The sequence below is a fragment of the Chelonoidis abingdonii genome, chromosome 2 (genome assembly GCF_003597395.2).
Source record: "Chelonoidis abingdonii isolate Lonesome George chromosome 2, CheloAbing_2.0, whole genome shotgun sequence".
Classification (NCBI taxonomy): domain Eukaryota; kingdom Metazoa; phylum Chordata; order Testudines; family Testudinidae; genus Chelonoidis; species Chelonoidis abingdonii.
This window is the reverse complement of record NC_133770.1, coordinates 25,072,173-25,087,056: the sequence shown is the minus strand read 5'-3', so window position 1 is coordinate 25,087,056 and position 14,884 is coordinate 25,072,173. Positions and strand designations below refer to the sequence as shown.

The window sequence follows — 14,884 nt, the reverse complement described above, 5'->3', positions numbered from 1 at the left end:
GGGCTCTGAGTTAGGCTGGCAACTGCTCCATCCTCCAGAGCAGCCCAGGGTTTGGAGAGTGCAAAGATGACTTGAAGAGATTGCGATCTGTGCTAGAGTAGCTTTATTTCCCTGGGGTGCGCGTCTGTGCTTCCTCTTACAGGCACAACACTACGTCTCACCCCTTGGCTTTAGGGCTAAATCTGACATGTTCAGGGTGGTACCTCCCACACATTGCACAGTTTCTTTTGTGTGTGGTACTCTAAGACTAACAATGAGATTAAAAAAAAACCTAATAATTAAAAAACCTCCATTTGTACTCAGGGATTTTAAGGCCAGAAGACACCATCATGATCATCTAGTCCAGAGGTAAGCAACTTTTCAGAAGTGGTGTGGCGAGTCTTCATTTATTCACTCTAATTTAAGGTTTTGCATGTCGGTAATACATTTTAACGTTTTTTAGTTATAGAGACCTTCTAAACTAGTTTAGTATTGCAGAATAAACAAGGTTTTCAAAATGTTTAAGAAGCTTCATTTAAAATGAAATGAAAATGTTGATTTTATGCCACTGGCTCCCTCAGCCCGCTGCTGGTCTAGGGTTCCGTTCACCTAGGCCGGCACTGGGCTGAGTGGGGCCTGCAGCAGGACCCCGGCTGGGAAGGGTCCGGCACCCATAACCCAAGACCAGCAGCAGGCTGCGTGGGGCCAGTAGCCGGGACCCCAGACCAGCAGTGGGCTGAGTGGCTCAGCCCACTGCCACTCAGGGGTTCCGTCCGCCAGCTGCTGTCAACCTGCTGCCAGTCTGAGGTCCCGGCCCTGCCCACATACAGTGGGTACCTACCTTCTCCCTAGTTCTGGCCCATTCTTCTCCTCTCTCTGCACTGAGCTGAGGGTGGGAGTGGACTGAGCACAGGGCTAGGGATGAAGGGTCTGACCAGGAGCTAGAATGAGGGAGGGGGCTCAGGTGTGGGGCAGGAAGTTTGGGTGTGGGGGCACTTACATGAGCAGCTCCCATTTGGTGTGAGGGGTGCAGGTGGGAATGAGTGGGAGTGCAGGAGCACCCGTTTGGTGCTCAGGGTGGGAGTGGAGATGTGCGGGGTGCATGAGATGTGGGGGGGCTGGGTATGTGTGGGGGTGCCCAGTCAGGGCTGGGGTCATGGGGCGGGGGTGAAGGAGTCAACAGAGGGCTAGGTGGTACAGGGCTCAGGGAAGAGGCCTGGGGTGTGTGTGTTGGGGGGGGTAGGATGCAGGGCTTAGGGCAGAGGGCTGGGGGGGGAGGGTCAGGGCTCAGGGCAGAGGGCTGGGTCACTGCTGCCCCCTCCCCCTTGCTCCTTGTCCCGGCTACCCCCTCCTGGGACCCTACCCCCTGACTGCCCCCCTACGACCCTACCCCCTACCTGTCCTCTGACTGCCCCGCCCTTTATCCACACCCTTGCACCCGACGGAACCCCCGGGACTCCCATGCCTATCTAACTGCTCCCTGTCCCGACAGGACCCCCAGAACTTGAGACCCATACAACCTCCCCCTGCTCCCTGCCTGCCCCAACCCCTGTCCACACCCCTACCTCCTGACAGCCCCCACCCCCAGAACTCCCGACTTATCCAACCCCCCCAGCTTCTTGTCTCTTGACCACCCCTTCAGAGACCCCCCCCCTTAACTGCCTCCCTAGAACCCTCCTTGCTCCTTGTCCCTTGACTGCCTTGACCCCCATCCACCCCCCCCACTCCCTGGCTGCCCCTGCCAGAGAACCCCCACACCAACCACCAACCCAGTATCAACCCCCTACCCTGTCCCCTGACTGCCCCCACCCCTTATCCAACTCCCCCCGACCCAGACCCCTTACCATGAGGCTCCGTGCTTATCTGGAGCCCTTCCACCACGCGCCCAGCCCTGCCCTGCCCTGCCCTGCCCTGCCCCTGGGAGCACTGCACATGTGGCGGCAGGGCTCCGGATGAGCGAGGAGCGTCTTTCCCTCCCCACGGAGCCAAACGCTGCCCTGTGGGAGCGTGCAGCCCTGGCCCCCAGAGTGCTGCGCGTGCGACGGCAGGGCTTTTGGGGAAGGGTGAAAGGCGGGAGAGGGGCCAGCAGCTTGCTGCGCTCGGCCAGATGCTCCGGCCCAGGAGCGTGGACCCTGCGGCTTGCCGCGTCGGCAGGATTTTTAATGGCACGTGGAGCCCTAGCAGGCAGCCGCGTGCCATTAAAAATCAGCTCATGTGCCAACAGCTCATAGGTTGCCGACCCCTGATCTAGTCTGACCTCTTGCACGTTGCAGGCCACAGAACCTTACCCACCCACTCCTGTAGTAGACCCATAACCTCTGTCTGAGTTTCTGAAGTCCTCAAATCATGATTTAAATACTCCAAGTTAGAGAAAATCCAATATTTACACTACTTTAAACCTTCAGGTGACCTGTACCCAATGCTGTGGGAAAAAAAGGCGAAAAATCCCAGTTTGTGCCAGTCTGACCCAGGGCTGCCCGGGGTGGGGGGCAAATGGGGCAATTTGTCCCGGGCCCCGCAGGGACCCCTATGATGATATAGTATTATCAAGGTTTCTTTCCCCACTTGAACTTTAGAGTGCAGATGTGGGGACCTGCATGAACACTACTAAGCTTAATTACTAGTTTAGATCTGGTACGCTGCCACCAGCCAGAAATTCAGTGTCTGGCACACTCCCTGTCCCCCAGCCCAGACTTTCCCCTTCCTGGATTGCTTTGAGAGGCTTCACCAATTCCCTGGTGAACACAGATTTAAACTCCTTGGATCTTAAAACAAGGAGGAATTAACCATCCCCCTCTCTCCCACCAATCCCTGGTGAGTTCAGACTCAATCCCCTTGGATCTTAAAACAAGGAAAATCAATCAGAGTCTTAAAAAGAAAGCTTTTAATTAATTTTTACCTCTTTTTTTTTTTTCTTGATCTCTGTAAATCAGGATGGAAAATGCTTTACAGGGTAATCAGATTCATATAGACAGAGAGACCCACCCCCAGCCTTAGATTCAAAGTTACACAAACAGAGGAAAAATCTTCCAGCAAAAAGAACATCACAAGTTGAGAAAACAACAAAGACTAATCCGCCTTGCCTGGCTATTATTAAATTTTGAAACATGAAAGACTGATTCAGAAAGATTTAGAGAGCCTGGATGTACGTCTGGTCCCTCTTAGTCCCAAAACGACAACCCCAAACAAAAAGCCAACAAAGACTTCCCTCACCAAGATTTGAAAGTAATCTGTTCCCCCTGTTGGTCCTTGTCAGGTGTTACCAGGTTTACTGAGCTTCTTAACCCTTTACAGGTAAAAAGAGACATTAACCCTTAACTATCTGTTTATGGACACTATTCTATAGTATTCGCAACTTTTTTATGGAAGGGGCCCCTGGAATTGCTTTGCTCCAGGCCCTGAATCTCTGGGCACCTGGACTGCGACTGGGGGAAAATTCCTTCCAACCGCCAAATACGGCATTCAGTTAGACCCTGGACATGTTGCACAGGACCCCATGGGAAAGAATTCTCTGGAAGTTTCCGGTTGCCGCAGAATCAATGACGGAGGGCAGCATCACCGGTCCGGCCCGGAGGCCAGAGGCGTGCTGGGCGAGAGTCCCTGACAGCGCGCCATCCACGCGCATCTACGTTTGGACACCTGAGGAAAAAACGCGACCAGGGGCAAGGCCCTTGGAGGGTGAACCAGCAGATGGGACTCAGCAGCACCACTTCCTCCCCACGGTCAAGCTTTCACACCGCTTCGCCGACTGCCGCAGGTTTCCATAACACCGCAGCCCGGCTGAACTGCATCCCACTCAATGGAGCCATCCATCAACGGGAACCGGGACAAGCGCTAGCAGGAAGTGTGGGTACATGAGACGTTTGCTGGTCTGCGGACAACTAATCCGGTTGGTCTGGGGACATTTACATTGAACACATCACCTGCCACGCCAATACCAGGAATTTAGCATTCGTAGGCTGTCATTCCACCACGAAGGAAGGGGGAAACCCTTAAAAATCCCCTACCCCCTACTAAACTATATCCCCTAAGTCCTGAACCCACCGACCTGGATTCCACCACGTGAGGGTCATCCTGTCCTCATTACCCGGCCCGCCTACTCTAAACATGGCTGTGTAACCCATTATATGAGCGATGTACCCTCACCGCTCCCCTACTGTATCTTGACCCCACCCACCGTACACCATGCATTGGGGACACTACAGACTGTATATATTATATGCTAACAAAATACCAACGTCCCCTATACTCTGTATGTTACCTCCGATGACTAATAACTGACGCATCAAACTCTGTGTATCATCTTTATTTAAATATTCTCTAATAAACATTTAAATCTGAGAGCCCTCCCCATCTAGTGTCCTATCTCTGACCATTGAGAATATTTGCTACTAGCAGTCGCAGATTGGCTACATGCAATTGTAGGCAGTCTCATCATCCCATTCCATCCATAAATTTACCAAACTCTGTCTTGAAGCTGATTAGATTTTTTGCCCCCACTGCTCTCCTTGGAAGGCTGATCCAGAGCTTCACACCTCTAATGGTTAGAAACCTTTGTCTAATTTCAAAACTAAACTTGTTGATGGCCATTTTGTGTCCATTTGTTCTCGTGCCAACATTGGTGCTTCACTTAAATAGCTCTTCTCCCTCCCTGGTAACTATCTCTTTGGTGTATTTATAGAGTGCAATCATACCTCTCCTCAGCCTTCTTGGTTAGGCTAAACTAGCCAAGGTCTTTGAGCCTCCTTTCCAGAAGATTTTCCATATTGGTGATCATCCTAAGTAGCCCTTCTCTGCACTTGTTCCAGTTTCAATTCATCTTTCTTACACGTGGGAGACCAGAATTGTACACCATATTCCAGATGAGGTTCTGCCCCTCGCCCCAAAAAATTCTCACCTACATTCCAATCCTTTTTTTAAAATGAAGGATGTGATGTATACAATGACTGTCTGTCTGTTTTTTAATGAAACACCAGACTGTTTACTAAGACAGAGGTATTTTAATAATAGCTCTAAATTTGAAACCATCAGTGTCCTGCAGATTTTCACTCCTCATCCGCTTTCTACCCATCTGGTTAGATAAAGTAACTTTCAAGCATGATGGAACAGAGTGACTTATTAAACCCTGCTAACATAGAAATGCAATTGTGATGTAACATCTCTTAAAAATTAAGATGAAATGTTACACCAGTTGGGAACCTGAAAATCCATTTGTGCTGAAACTTGGAATCTTTTTAATAAAATGAAAAAACAAGTAGCTGCAGCGGCAAAAAGAGGTGCTGCATGGTTGGAAACCAACCTGAACGCGTCTCAAGGTGGACCAATGTAAACTGTGCTTATAGCTGTTTTCCACTGGAAAACCTACAGTATAAACAGTTGTAGCTGTTCCTTTTGTCATTGTTCTACAAAACGAAGTTGCTTATGAATTCTTGAACTATTTTAACAGTCACTTTTATAAAATCTATATCTCTTTTGTTTTCTCTGCAGCTTACCAAGGTGGCCAGTAAAGTTCTCTCTGAGGAGCCAAAAAGCAGACAGCTCATGACTTCTGATCAGGACACTAAAGTTGTGGCTGAACCGCAGGTGCAGCAAGTACAAGAAGTTAAAGACAGTTCTCATCTAGTAAGTATTATAGTTCAAAAAATCAAACATTTCACTTAGTTTGAGTTAACTATCTGATGTAGCTTTGTTTTGTATATTAAACAAATACACACTTTTGTTTGGTAGTCTTTAATACAAATTGTATCCCAAAATATTCTGATACAGGATGTGGGTAGTACATGGCACCATCACCAAAAGTCCTGAGAAATAGCTGTCTTAAGTGGCTGCATTTCCACAACTCATGAAAATTCACCTTCATGCTACAAAGTTGTTTCTCAGTCTTGAAGTGTATGCACCTTTAGTTAACATGTTATGCACTTACTCATATACTAAGGCCAATTGGAGAAGTATTTTTTGAAAAAACAAAATTAAATTACTAACCCTCAGCTTTGTCAATAGAGAGTGCTAGAACCTACACATGAGGAGAAACTTTACAGGAATAAACCTTGGCATGGATATCTTTAGATTAAGTGTTGATAACTTGTGTAAAATGGGAATGTGCATCTCATGTAATGAATTTTGCATAGTCAAAACACTCCGGCAAAATACATGTTGCTGTGCAGGATCTAATAAATTGCATCATGGGGTTCTTGTGGCTTTTGGCAAAATGCATGCTAAATGCAACTTGTGTACAGATTTACAGTGATAGTACCAAATGTTCTAAGTAACTTAGACATTTGGGTTTGAATTTTTTTTTTATTAACCAAATGGAAAATGTTGACTTCTTGCATAAATAGTACTTAAATGATTTGAGAGACTAAAATAGAATAATGCTTTAAGGAGAATACTGCCTTTGGGACTGGGTGGGGGGTGAGGTGGGGGAGAGGGAGCTGCACTTGGGGCAGGAGAGGGGAGCTGTCAATACCTCTCTTGACTGAGCTTCCCCAGAGTGCTCCTCCAGGCTCCAGCAGCAGCTGCTCTTCCCCCTCCCCTTCTGTATAACAAATGGATCACTAGACCACTTTAAACTAGCGCACTCTGCTTTTTTCACTTCACTAATTAAACATATGTATTCTCCAGCTTGCCATAAAACATGGGCATAAGTGGAAGTTGGGGACCTTGTTTTTTTCAGTTGAGTCACTTCCCTGCCTCAGTTCTGATCTGTCTCAAACGTGGATGTTTCTCTTCTCTTCAAAATTGCAGACAGGAATATGTTGAGCCAGACTCAGAGTGGCATTATTTCAGATGTGCAGAGTTTTTTGTTCCATGGTAAAGTTGCGTTTCTTCAGAATATCTGACTCTAGGGAACAGTCAAAATACCAATAACTTTCAGTGCTATATCTGGACCTAATAGGTATATCAGTTTTTCTGTAGAAAAGGGTGTCAGCTTATTTGCATTAGCCTCCCACTTTCACAGAGAAGCCACTCACTGTGCTTTTTGTCTAACACTAGTTATTCTAAAATAAGTAAAATGTCCTTAATTAAAACACACAATGCTAGATGCAAATTTAGAGCCAAATCTCAAATGTCTGCTCTTCCGTATCTGATTAGAAATGGGATTAACTATCTTCAGTAACTTCTAGAGAAAACAGATTTTATCTAATATCTGAACTCTGGTAAAGGAGCCTCTAAAGGCAGACAGTTAACAGGAGTTTGAAAGACTTGAAATGCTATCCATAGCATTGGACCTGAAGCATAAGCATAGTCTCTCGTTTTCAGGAATGGCAAGCTTTTCTCCCTATAAAGTGTCATTATTTTTCAAGCTTTTCATGAACTACACCAGTATCGTGGTTCTTAGGATACTGCTCGTGTAGAGCACCTGTCAGTGACTTAGTATATTGAACTATGCTTCCAAAGGGGCTTCTTTAAAAGCAATATGTTCCCTCTCCTACAGAATGTCTGAATATTTTATTAGTAATTATTTGGTGCTCCTGTACAAAATCTGAATGTGGCTGTAGATTCATGAGCAAAACTTGTCACTTCAGTACAGATCAAGAAACATACAAAGAAGTAGGTCAGCTAATTTTTAAATCTTTTTTTATGTAGACGCTTCAAAGAATAATTCCAGCTGAGGTCCTGGCTAAAACAGTCCAATTTATTTGAATTACTTTTTAAAGGTTATAAGGCTATATTTCTGTAATCTGCCCATTTCTGCACCAGTTTACTTCTCTGGACCTATGTGCACTGGGGGTATTCAACACAATGTGTTGCTGCTTGTGAAGGCCCTACCAGAAACCCTTAGAGCACAAGAGCTCTTCTCCCAGGAGCTTATTGGAATGTGCTGAATCGTATTCCCTAGCCATCCTGGCTTTGTCTCTCGAATGAAAGTTAGGCTGTCTGCTTTCTGCCAGTTCAGCCTCCCCTTCACAGAATGTCTGTTAGGAGACTTCTGGAATAGAAACAGATGTTGGCAAACCTAACTCCTTGGGTACTGATCTGGAGCCTTGAATAAACCAATGAACCAACAGAAGTTGTGTAGTGGGTAGTTTTTGTTTTTTTTTTGGTAAAGCATTAATCTTTTTCTCAATAAAATGTAGTGTCAGTCTTCCTGTGCAAACATAGTAAGATCAAAACTTACAACACACATTTAACATTCCATAGTTTGAGCAGCTAGTGGTTGGCCTAATAGTAAGCAAATAAAGACTAAATGTTTTTATTAGGACCCATTTGCCCCTACCGCCCCCATGTCCCTACCTAGAAATCTGGCTGTGTAGAAAATGGCTAAGGATATGTCTACAAGAGGGGTTTAATGCAACTTCTTAGGTGCACATTTGGTAACTCATAGTATGCAAGTGCCACCAATAGCATACACCCAATATGCTTGTTCCGTGTTCAGTTTCAACATGTGAACACACAGCGGTAGTTTGCTGCAAACTGATGGAGTATTGTTCTCGAGGGAAGGTGGGGGTGGAATATCCTGTGATCCTTTGCTGTGTGGCTGAGCAGTGTATATTGTGGGATAGTTTTCACTGTAAATTGTGGGATGTGAAGTGGAAGTTAGGAGGATTCGGATTTTAAAACCCCATGTTCTGGGTGTTTCATGTTATGCTTGCTTTTAGATGAGCATTTTTGCCGTTTTTTGCTTTCTGCCAGCATGGACCCAGAAATGCACTATGGTAGGAGGTGAGAGTATGCAGAGGCTGACTGGGCTGTATTACAGTGCACAGAGCCACATGTTTGGCTTTGGACTTCACTAGGGTGACCAGATCACCCAGGTCAAATATCGGGCGGAGGGGGTGGGGCGGGGGCAGAGGGGGAAAAAGATGGCTGCAGAGCAGAAAAAAAAAAAAAAATCTCCCATCCCCAATTCCTCTTCTCTCCCCAAGCGCTGGAAGGAGGCCCGGGAGACTCAGGGGAGCACGGGGCCAGGGTGAGTGTTAGTCCGACCTGGCTCCGAGCAGGCAGGACTAGGGGGCAGTACCTGGAGGGAGAGTAGGGGGTGGCCTGCAGGGCCAGGCGGTGGCTGTTCTCCCCACCTGGGCAGTGGGACTGGGGAGCAGCCGCTGCTGCAGCTCCCGCTGCTGCAGAGGGAGGAAGCGGCCGCTGGCTAAGCTCGGCGGCTGTGGCTCTGGCGCCCACGAACCCCCTGAGCCCGGGCCTGCTGCGGGGACCCAGCAGCGTGCACGCTGCACCCAGCCCCTGGTCAGTTGCGTCTGGGCTGGCTGCCCAGCTGGTACAATCCCGCGGGCAGCCCCGGAGTGGGGGCAGCAGGCGGCAGCCCCGGAGTGGGGGCAGCAGGCCCCAGCCGCCCTCCCCCATCCCGCTCAGGTCCCGCAGCGGGAATGAATGAGGCTGGGCTGCCGATGCCTTCGCCGCAGGATTGCGCCAGCTGGGCAGCCAGCCCAGACGCGACTGACCAGGGTCCAGTGCATGCTGCTGGCTCCCTGCAGCAGGCCTGGGCTCGGGAGGTTCAGGCCCAGGCGCCAAAGCTGCAGCTGCTGAGCGCAATGTGCTTGGCCACTTCCTCCCCCTGCGGCAGTGGGAGCTGCAGCAACAGCTGCTCCTGAGTCCCGCTGCCCAGGTCGGGAGAACAGCCGCCGCCTGGCCCCATGGGCCGCCCCCCTACTCTCCCTCCAGGTACTTCGCCCGAGTCCTGCCTTCTCGGGACCAGACCAGACTCTCACTCACCGCGGCCCTGTGCTCTCCTGCGTCTCCTGGACAGGGCGTGCTTGGCAAGAGGCAGGGATTTGGGGAGGGAGCCAATGGGGCAGTGAGGGGGCGGGTATTTGGGGAGGGATCCAATGGGGGAAGGAGGGAGCGGAGTCGGGACGTGGGACAAACAAGCAGATATCGGGACAGTCCCAATAAAATCGCGATGTCTGGTCACCCTAGACTTCACCCACCGTACCACCAAGCAGAAGGAAAGAACATGTTAACTGAGTAGTTGCAGGAGGGTGATTGAGTGCATTTGGCTGTTTTGAAAGGAGATCATGCTGCTTATCGAATCATTTGGATGCAGCTGAAAGAGTCCAACTATTATAGTTGCTCTCACAAATATTGTGCACAACACAAGAGGGGAAAGCCTTATCCATGGGTGGAACCGAGGTGCAGAGACTTGCTTGGCAGTTTGAGCAACCAGCAAGGCATCCTGTAGAGAATACTAACGCAGAGGAGAGTACTTTTAGGGATGCCTGTTGCTCATATTTTGAATCTCCTGGTTGAATATGTGTTTGTGTATCCTGCTGCTAATCCGTGGGGGGCAAACTGGGATAGATTTTGACCAATGCAGTACATTTTAAGGCTGGTGGAGGTGGGATATTGCCTATATACATTTGTAAAACTTTGAATTATTTTAGCTTTATTTAAAGAGTTTTGTGTTGCATTAGTGATGAGTGAGAATGGACCAAAATGGATCTTAAACAATTTTTATTATGAAAGAGTAACAAAGCCAAAAACTTTAATAATAAATACATAAATAATAAATACCTTTTTATTTGAAAATAAATTTTCCAAAACACCTTTCTAATTAAAGGTTGGCTTTTTGTTGGTCAATGTGAATGAAACTAAAAGTGCAGCAGTGTAAACAGAGCAAAAATAACAAGTTTGCAGGGGGAAGGAGCTTAAAGTTAGTGTGTATAGGTCTTGCCTCTTGTACTCAGTTGTTCTGGTGCCATGGCTCCATAGTTTTGGACTTCTGGAGCTGATGTTCTTGGCAGGCGGATGTTGGGCCTGGGAGGGGAGTGGCCTGTGCAAGTACTGCATGGATATGGCATGGAGGAATTGCTGCTGGTGCCAGTAGCCAGTATTGCGGCCTAGCAGGAGCGTGTTTTGTAGGAGAGCATTCTGTGTTGGGATTGTGCTTGTGCTTTCCCTCTGTTTATTTCTGTCTTTTTCAGTGCTCTCCTTAGCCACTGTGATGCTTTGCTTGACCATTGCCACAGTTTCCTGGGAGAACTGGATTTCTTTCTTCCTCTGAGTCCTCATGTACAGCCTCCACCTCTTCGGGACTCTGCCATGAGTTCGCCAAACATTTTGTCCTGAATCTTCCTTTTTTGCAGATTTCTTTGCTTCCCTGCAGAAAAATGACTTGGTACCCTCCCCAGCAGTATGTTTTGGCTGCCCAGGGCAGCCAGCAAAGAGGCAAATCATTGTGGGGCAGGGGGCAGGACTGGGGAAGACTGGGCTGATGTCTCCTACCCTGCGTCTGGCTCAGCTGCTAGTACTGTCTAGGTTGAGGAGGATGGGACTTCCTCTTCCCCTGCACAGCATCCAGGCTGAATCAGACCCACCCCCAGATTTCTCCCACAGCTGCAGGAAGCTCTTCAAACTTCCTCCTGCCCCTGCTTCCTGCACCCATTGCTTCTCAGCTGCCGGGGGAGGGATCCCTGTACAGGAGCTGCTCCCCCATCCTCCCAACCTACATGTATTCAGACCCCCTCATACCCAGACCCTCCTGGCAAGCCTCACCCCCGAGCCCTGTGCACCTGGACCACCCCAATGAGCCACCTGGATCCCCACCCTACCAAGCCCCAGCCAGCTGCACCTGGATCTCCATCCCACTGAGCCCCACTCCCCCAGCATCTGGACCATCCACTGAGCCCCCCCACACCCAAACCCCCCTGCTCAGCTCAGTTCCATCTCTGCTGAGCCCCAGCCACCTTTACCTGGACCCCCCTTCAGTCTCATAAGTTACACCCAGAACCCCTCAACAAGCCCCTGTGCATCCAGATTCCTCCTAGCAACAGGATCCCCCACTGAGCTGCCCGCACCCAGATTGTCCCCACATAGAACCCTCTCCATCCATACCTCAATCCCCAGACTAAGCACATCCACACTTGGATCCTGCTTTGCTGAACCTGCCTGCCCACACCAGGTACACCTGGTATGAAGGATCAAGGCCCTGGGATGTTTCTGGGCAAGGTCTGGTCCTCGTGCTGTGTTAAGGTTGGGTGCAGCCTCACCGCTGAGGCTGTGTCCCGGGGGAGCTATGCAGTGATCTCCCATCTCTGTGCAGCCAGTGGCCTGTGCTCCCCAATGCCATGCTGGAGCCTGCATATTTATTCAAAAAAATTTGAAGAATTTTAAAATATGGTGTGCAGAACTCTTAGCTTTTGGGCACAGAATGCCCTCAGTAGATTAGGAAAATCAGCAGTGAAATACTTGCTACTCACCAGTGACTTACCTGAGCATTTTTGTGGACGGTCTCTACAGAGCTCTTGGGCACTGTTTTGCCTGTAACACAGTCACCTGACGTAGCTACCTACATGTTAACCTAGACATCAAGGAGCTCTTCAGTCATGCCAACTTGGTTTGAGCTAAGACGACTGAAAGATGCATACTTTTTGCCCATAAAAATATAACCTTGAGGACTTATAAAGAGGAGTTAGCAGAAGTCTAAACTATGGTGGCTAGTCAGATTTTAATGTTCAATGTGTGTAGTGTAACATGACTTGGGTGAAGAAATTTTTGCTTTTGCTAGTTTATTACAGGATAATATTTGTACTGTGTATAGTGGCCAGTTTTAAACTTTTAATTATTCATGTGCCTGTAGTGGACAACGTTGAAAATAAAGCAATCAAGAACCTCCATGTGACTTCCAGAGCATTTACAGTGGGAACTTGAAAAGCTTTTGGGGAAAAGAAGCTGTGGGAGTTAATATGGGAGGATGTTTTGACTGGTTTCTCTTACCTTTGTTAGACTAACTTGCAAAAGAATTGTAAAACCCAAGAGTAGTCCCGAATGAAAATTAACTATAATAAAAATCTAAAGAACACTAGGAAAGCTTGGGGTCCACTGTATTTGTACACACTGGGGCTCCAGTCATGCTTCAGTTGTTTAGACAATACCATGGTATAAGAGCCCTTCTGCATTTACCAACTGAGGTTTCAACCTTGGCCATGATGATTCAAGGGTTTTTTGTTTTTTTGTTTTTTTCCAGTGATCATCAGTAATTGCATAACTTAAAAACAGTACTCTGTAACCACATCTCTCTCTTAGTACCCAGGAGTGAGGTTTGTACAAGAGAAAAATGAGTAAATGGATTAGACTGGGAAATCGAACAACTCTGGTACCACTGCATGTTTCCTTAACAACTCTGTAGCTATAGAAACAGTGTTGATGAACTTTGCAGTTCAAAGTGACTGACTGTAAATGCAGCTTTTTCAGTTTAATATTTAAGAATGATTTTACACATTACACAGTCCAGTTAACTCCACATATTAGGCCTGAGGAAGAATGTAAGCCACATTGTCTTCATTCACTTCTTTGGAACTTGTGGTAGGGACAAACATGCTATCACTCCAGGCATCATGATGGTGCCCCTCTTTTCTTCCCCCACCACCTGGATGGTTGAGGTCACTAGGAAACTATTGCCCTTGAAATAGTGAGGTCATTTTAAACACTACAGATTTTTTAAAATCATGATTTAAATCACTCTTTAAAAATATCAATTACTTAAATCAGGTTGAGGCTTTGTAAACCTAATATTCTTGTGCTAATGCAACTTTAAATTTATAATGCACTAAATTTGTAAATGCTGGTTCTGTTTTGTTTTTGTTATCCTTCGAGTAGTGACATGATCTTATTTATGTGGTGTAGGCAGAAAATAAACTCTCTGTTCCTGCAAACACTTAAATAGATACTTGAGTCTTTTCACATTGTTAATCCCATTCACTTCAGTGGGAATGCCCATGCTTCGGTGTTTGTAAGAACTAAAGCTGAATTTATTACATTTTTCTTAACGGTATTAAAAACTTTATCACTTTGAAACAAAATTGCTTTACTGGCAGTGCAGATGTACTTTGATTTTTCAAAACCATAGCACAGATATTGTGAACTCTTGTATACACAGATCAAAACTTTTAAAAATAGGAGGCTAAATTTAGGCTCCTAAGGCTTTAATAAAAGCACCTGAGTGACTTAAGAGCACAAATCCTATTGATTTCAAAGTGCAAGTCATGATGGAAGGGTATAACCTGGTCCAAACTATGTCAGCTTTATTGGTTTGTGAAAATTCAGTGTCTCAGAAGGTGGTGTTGGTTGCAAATATAGCATGCGTTATTTGCTTATTAGTATTCTCCACAGGGTGGATTTGATTTAAATCACTAGTCAGGGAGACTTGATTTAATCATAGTTTTCTATATAAAAGTGCATTCTTGTTGGTTGCTATAACCTTAATACATATTCTTCATAATAGATTCATAGACTCTAGGACTGGAAGGGACCTCAAGAGATCTAGTCCAGTCCTCTGCCTTCATGGCAGGACCAAATACTGTCTAGGCCATCTCTGATAGACATCTGTCTAACCTAGTCTTAAATATCTCCAGAGATGGAGATTCCACAACCTCCCTAGGCAATTTATTCCAGTGTTTAACTACCCTGATAGTTAGGAACTTTTTCCTAATATCCAACCTAAATCTCCCTTGCTGCAGTTTAAGCATTGCTTCTTGTTCTATCATAAGGAAGTGTGAAAGAATTGGGTTGTATTTAGTTTGAAAAGAGAAAGACTGAGAAGGGACATGATAGCAGTTTTCAAGTTATCCTAAAAAGGGTGTCGTCAGAGGAGGGAGAAAAACTTGTTCACACTACTCAGATAGGTGTAGTTTCATTTTTAAAGGTACATATTATATATTCTAACACTGAATTTATTTTGAAAACTTTTCCAATTTAGTTTTGCAGCTATATCAAAAAATGATTGGTTATTTCAGTTACTAAAGGTAATTGAAGCAGATACTTATGAAGTCATTGGGAGGTGAACTATCTCCAATTCAACAGGTTAATTATTAATATTTGGAGGATTTCTTGCCATGCTCCAAGAGGAGAACATCCCCAGACAGACACATATAAGTTGTTTTGTTTAACTACAACAACGTTATGTATTCTGGATTTTTTTCTTAATAGCAAACATATAAGATCTTGACAAAAC

At 46.5% G+C, this 14,884-nt stretch overlaps 1 protein-coding gene across 1 annotated transcript in view; it reads left to right on the top strand.

Moving 5' to 3' along the window:
* The window catches only part of LARP4B (La ribonucleoprotein 4B), a 109,481-nt gene that overhangs the window by 44,312 nt on the left and 50,285 nt on the right, over window positions 1-14,884 (top strand). Inside the window, exon 2 of the mRNA XM_075063380.1 lies at window positions 5,467-5,601. Coding sequence (XP_074919481.1) covers window positions 5,521-5,601 — 81 coding nt within the window. The 5' untranslated portion in view covers window positions 5,467-5,520. The remainder of the gene's footprint in view (window positions 1-5,466; window positions 5,602-14,884) is intronic.